Here is a 6165-nt window from a genome sequence, read left to right on the forward strand (position 1 = left end):
TTTTGGCGATACGCGGGCCTCTCACTGCTGTGGCCTCTCCCGCTGCGGAGCACAGGCTCCGGGCGCGCAGGTTCAGCGGCCATGGCTCATGGGCCCAGCCGCTCCGCGGCATGTGGGATTTTCCCGGACCGGGGCACGAACCCGTTTCCCCCGCATCGGCAGGTGGACTCTTAACCGCTACACCACCAGGGAAGCCCCCTTAAAACTATTTTAAAAGCTGGCTGTCCTTGTTCTGAGCATTGTCTTTCACTTAGAATGATCTGGTCTGAGGAAAAGTTTTGCTGAAAATTCATTTGCCTTTATTATTCTTCATTTAACTCACTTTTAAGTTTTTTCAAACAAGAATTAAAGAGACACCATGATCACATTTCTGAATTCTTTTGTTGCTTAACAAGTACTTTGTATTTGGCATCTTCTCTTCCTTCATCACTCTTGCATTTTATTGATTTTTGGATTTTCTATAAATGTACAAAGTACTGTTTTGGTTAGACATTATCTTAAATAAATTTGGGTGTGTGTTTTTCTTTATGGATCCCAAATATTGTTTTCTATTTTGGAGGAATTTATTACATGCCTGCTTTCTGTAATGGACCAGTCATTGTCCATTTACTGAAGTGTATCCTGCCATTAGTGGCTTTGTCCTATAAAGCCTAATTGATTGTACTTTATTGAAATCCTGTAGCAAAACAAATCTTAATCTGGTTATTTTGGCTTTTGTGGAGTGCTTGTGTGTATCGGCTCTCATTCTTTCCAGCAGCTTGGATCTCTCCATAGTTGGGCATGTTTTATTTTTCCCAGCGTTCAGGAAAATGTCAACATTCTGTGAAGGTAATCTGATCATAAAGTCTACTTTAATTAAGCCTATTTGAACCAAATATTGATGTGCTGTATCATTTGGTGTGTAAATTTAAAGAATACTTATACAGAAATACAAAAAATATTCATCATAAAGCTTTCTCTTTCTTTTTTCAAACATTAAAATGTGTGTTGACTCTTTATAAATTGTAGATGAATAACTCTTTGGTTAGAAAATCTTGGTATTTCAAGTAGTTTTTAAAGAATGAAATCTGTACCTTCTACAGTTGAATAAAAAGTTTAAATAATTGTAGGATTAACACATTGGGTAGTTTTTACATTTAGACTTAATTTTGAAATGTTTTTCATTTGAGTTATTTGGTCAGAAATAAAGAAAACTAAGCCTCAGCAGTGTAAAGAAAGTACATATAATTGACTTCCTCACTGGAGAAAGGAATTCATTCTTCTGGGTAGGTTAACAGTCTTAAAAGCTGTGCCTTTGAATTCCTGTTTTCTGTATTGGTGTGTTTACATCACAGAGTCACTTTTACATAATAACATAAACATAAGAGAATGAATTGTATTTGTTTTACAATCCCAGTGATGTGATGGAAGTTGGATAGAGTCAAAATATTTTTATCCCGTTTGTCATTGAGGAGGAAGTTACACAAAGATAATTATCGCTTCTCTCAAATTTTGAATCTTCAGAGGCGAGGAACTGCTCCACCTCCAATGAAACTGCCGCCTCCTTATAAAGCTCCATCTGATGACAGTGATGAAAGTGAAGAAGAATATGCATTTACCAACAGTGAGTTCCTTTTCATTATTTGGGGTGGATGCAGAATTTATTATGCTTTAATGATTGTTGTAAATTGTCAAGTACAGTGGTATAGCTTCTTAGAAAACGTGCATGAACATATCTTGCTGAAAAAGGAAGTTTACATCTCCAAAACTTCTGTGACTTTATTTTCCTAAGTTTTTGTCTTTGACACTAATATAGCAGAGTGAGTATCAAAGGCAGCTGGGTGGTAAACTTTTATCTACATTCCCTCCTAGTCTTACTATTTGGTTATGATTACACAAATGCTAAGAAGTCCTTGAAATTAGAGTTTGACCCATAGTAATAAGAGTTGAATGTAGATTTTAGGCCTTGATTACGTGCCCTACTCAAGTGGATGGTGATATTGCCAATGCAAAATTACAGAGGGCCAACGAAGTCATAATTTTTCCTTTAGATGTCATTTCATGACGTCCTTTTGCATTAGTTGTATCAAATATACATTCACACATATATTTAATGGAGGCTTTATTTAAAAGAATTTATATATCTTTTATGAATGTAAAGTATATGTAGTTTAGATCTGATTGCTGTTGTGTATGGAATTTATTTTGGGGGTGATGAAAATGTTCTAAAATTAGATTGTGATGATGGTTGCACAATTTGTGACTATACTGAAACCTACAGGATTATACATTTGAATGGGTGAATTTCATGGTTTTTGAAATTTACATATTCTAAAATAATATTTTTCCTTCTATAATATAGAAAAGGAGTCTGATACAGAAATTGAAAGAGTTAAAATTCTGGCTCCAACACTTCCTAGTGTGTGACCCTAAGCATGCCCTCTTCTATGAAAATAATGGTACCTACTTCAAAGGGGTTGTGATGAAGATTAAAATAAGGCGATAAGGACTTTAGCCTGGCACATTGTGAATCTTCAACAAGTATTATAAAGTTGACTATAACTTTATATTTTTCTAAATATAATAATATATAAATGAAATATAAAAATAAATATAACTATATAACAAGTTGACTTTATAAAAACTTGGTTTGTACTTTGTGATTTTACAGAACGCTTTCTCATGCATTTTCATTTGTTCAACAATCTCTGTTGAAAACCAACTGCTTTTCACTAACAGTGCTAAGTGAGTCTTCTGTGAGATAAATGAAACATAGCTCCTTGTTTTCTCTGTGGGGTCACCAGCCTGGAAGGGAGGATACAAAGGCATGGAAACAAAATTTCATAAAGGTACTGCAGTGCCTTGGTTCTCAACCTCTTTGGAAGAGCAACACGTGATGGATACGATAGATATATGTGTGCGTTTGTGTAATGTAATCCCTTGTTTTGATATAGTTATTAGGGCAGCTGCAGCAGAGTGGAGATAGCTTGTTGATTAATCATAATTTCTGGGATACTAGATTGCCTATATTTGCATGGTTGTTAGGAAACCTGGTTTAAGCATGTGACTAAGATTACATTCTAATCCTAGCTCTACCACTTAGTTGTGAATACATGGGCAAGTTTCTTAACCTCTTCATGGCTCACACTTTCCTATCAATATGGAGGAGAGGGGATGTCTTAAAATAACCTGCCTCACAGGATCGCTATGAGCATTAGAGGAAAAAGCATTTAAAGAACGTAGAATAAGGATTGTGATACCTAGTAAACACTCTGGCTTACCATGTGCCAGGTCTTCATGTGTGTTAATAACTCTATCAACATAATAACTTTGTGAGGTCTCTAAACGTACAAATAAAGAAACAGGCTCAGAGAAATTAAGGAATATGTCAAAAATTACACAGCTAATAAATAGTGGACATGGAGTTTAAATCCAGGCACTCTGACTCCAGAGTTGGTACTGTCTGTCCTCTACTCTTCCCATTACTTAAAACATTACTATCCGGGCCTCCCTGGTGGCGCAGTGGTTGGGAGTCCGCCTGCCGATGCAGGGGATGCGGGTTCGTGCCCCGGTCTGGGAGGGTCCCGCATGCCGCGGAGCGGCTGGGCCCGTGGGCCGTGGCCGCTGAGCCTGCGCGTCCGGCAACGGGAGAGGCCACGACAGTGAGAGGCCCACATATCGCAAAAAAAAAAAAAAAAAAACATTACTATCCCAGAAATAGGAACAAAGTGACTTGGGGTTATCTAGTGAATATCACTTTGATACCATTAGATAAGCAGAGCAGTTCCCCAGAGTTCCAAGACCATGTGTACATGTGTGTTCACAGCACACATTCGCAGCGTTAGAGGGGTTCAGGAAGGGCATTGATTTACACTGAAAGCTGATACAGTAAGTCCCCTACATACAAATGAGTCCCATTCTCAGAGCACATTCATTAAGTCCAATTTGTTCGTTAAGTCCAGCAAAGTTAGCCTAGGTACCCAACTAACACAAACAGCTTATACAGTACTGTACTGTAATAGGTTTATAATACTTTTCACACAAATAATATATTAAAAACAAACACAGAAAATAAAGAAAACATTTTTATACCTTGAAAAGTACAGTAGTACAGTATGACAGTAGGCATCCAGGGGCTGGCATCGAGTGAACAGGCAAGAAGAATTACTGACTGGAGCGGGGAGAGGGGGTGGGAGATGGTAGAGCTGAAGGATCGTCAGCGATAGGAGACAGAGGGCAAGCTGCAGTTTCACTCAGGCCTGATGTTGACGGCACAGGTTCTGGTTCCTTGCTGGATTCAATTCTACCTACCCTCTTGAAAAAAGATCCAGCCTTGCTGGATTCAATTCTGTCTAACCTCTTGAAAAACAATCCAGTGACGTCTGGGCAGTAGCTCTTTTTTTCTCGTCATAGATGACACGGTAGCACTGAATTGCATTCTGTATGGCTGTTGCAACCTTCGTGTACCGTTCTACATTCGGGTCCTGTGCCTCAAAAACTAACAGTGCCTCCTCAAGTAAAGAAAATCCGCTTTGCCACTTCCTGCGTCGTGAATCTCTTCGGTTCTTCAGTTACTTCTTCCTCTTGTCTCTCTTCGTCCTTTCTCTGGGCCTCCAATTCCATCAGGTCTTCATTAGTAAACTCCTTGTGGTTCACAGCAAGGAATTCAAAGAAGTCGTCCTCTTACAGATCTAGTTTGAAATACAGATACTGTACTACTGTAGTCTATACAGTACCTTTCAGTAAAGTACACAAAAGCACAACCACTTGTGGAGGATGCACACACGTGACCATGTACACAACACACATGAACTAACTTACGTGATTGGACATGCAAATGCACGTTCACATCTTTGAAAGCTGGCAGCTTGAAGGTTCATATGTAGGGGACTTACTGTATAGACTTCTAGTATCAAATTCATCTCCTAACTATGACATTTCACAAATTCTCCAGCAAATCTGGGCTGTGAATATGACTTTCCCATTCATTTTGCTCCCCATTTTTTCCCTTCCCATTGAATTTTCTGTTAACCTTCTCCAGAAGGGTTTGAACCGTATGGAGCTATGAGATGGTTCACATTTAAAATGTGGATGAACCTAAAGCCTCTAGCTTTCCTGTATTTCTCCTGATATGGATCTGGTGAATTTTTCTTTGCTCCTAAACTCTTATTAAATGAATACTCCGCTCATCTTTCCAAAACTAAAAGCAAATTGGTTCACTGTTTTATCAGATTCTTATTGTCCCAAAACTAAGCATGTCTTTTTACTAGTGGTGAAAGTATGATTACCTAACTTTCCCATGGTCCAGGACTAGGAAGTGGAAGGCTGGAATCCAAGCCATAGGCCTACCAGGAAGTGATGATTATATTAGAGAGATCACCGACGTGAGATACTCATGATTCTAAAGTGTAGTTTAATCTAACTTAGGTGAGCTTTGGCAAGTTACTCATTTACAGAGTTCATCTGGTCAAGAAATACTTATTGAGTGGGTATTTTAAGTGGGCAGACACTGTTTCAGGTGTTGGGAACACAGCAGGGAACAAGATCTCTCATTAACTTATATTCTAGAGGGGGAGAAAGCTTATAAACAATAAGATAGTTTAAATATTGATAAGTACTGTAAATCACTAAATAAAACAAGGTAGTGTGAGAATAAATCCCTTGGAGGAGGCAACATTAAGTGGAATGGGTAAGGAAGGCCAAGCAAGGTAGGACCCAAATGACAAGAAGGAACCAAAGAGCTGACTTTTTAGTCATCATATCGATCAGATTTTTTTTCAGACTGTGATCCACAGTAACGTATATTTTATTTAACAACCGAATATAGATGTGCGCGTACACACGGACGCACACACTAACATGTATATGTAATTGAAACAAAAGTTTCATGAAGTATAACTTACCTTTATAACATATGAAGAATTTATTCTTTTTCTATACTATTTTTTTTTCGGCCGCACCACATGGCTTGTCGGATCTTAGTTCCCTGACCAGGGATTGAACCTGGGCCCACGGCGTTGAAAGCGCTGAGTCCTAACCACTGGACCACCAGGGAATTCCCTCTGTACTATTTTATTTCACTTTTTTTTTTTTTTTTTTTTTTGGGGGTAGGGGGGCCTCTCCTGGTGGTGGCCTCTCCTGTTGTGGAGCACGGGCTCTGGACACGCAGGCTCAGTGGCCATGGCT

At 38.8% G+C, this 6165-nt stretch overlaps 1 protein-coding gene and 1 non-coding gene across 2 annotated transcripts in view; one reads left to right on the plus strand and one right to left on the minus strand.

Moving 5' to 3' along the window:
* PATJ (PATJ crumbs cell polarity complex component) overlaps positions 1-6165 on the plus strand; it is a 357124-nt gene that overhangs the window by 163335 nt on the left and 187624 nt on the right. The window contains exon 27 of the mRNA XM_007464279.1: positions 1504-1603. Coding sequence (XP_007464341.1) covers positions 1504-1603 — 100 coding nt within the window. The remainder of the gene's footprint in view (positions 1-1503; positions 1604-6165) is intronic.
* TRNAE-UUC (transfer RNA glutamic acid (anticodon UUC)) lies at positions 5962-6034 on the minus strand. The gene has a single exon. It is a non-coding gene; the product is annotated as a tRNA-Glu (tRNA).

The sequence above is a fragment of the Lipotes vexillifer genome, unplaced genomic scaffold (assembly GCF_000442215.2).
Source record: "Lipotes vexillifer unplaced genomic scaffold, Lipotes_vexillifer_v1.1 scaffold47, whole genome shotgun sequence".
Taxonomy (NCBI): domain Eukaryota; kingdom Metazoa; phylum Chordata; class Mammalia; order Artiodactyla; family Lipotidae; genus Lipotes; species Lipotes vexillifer.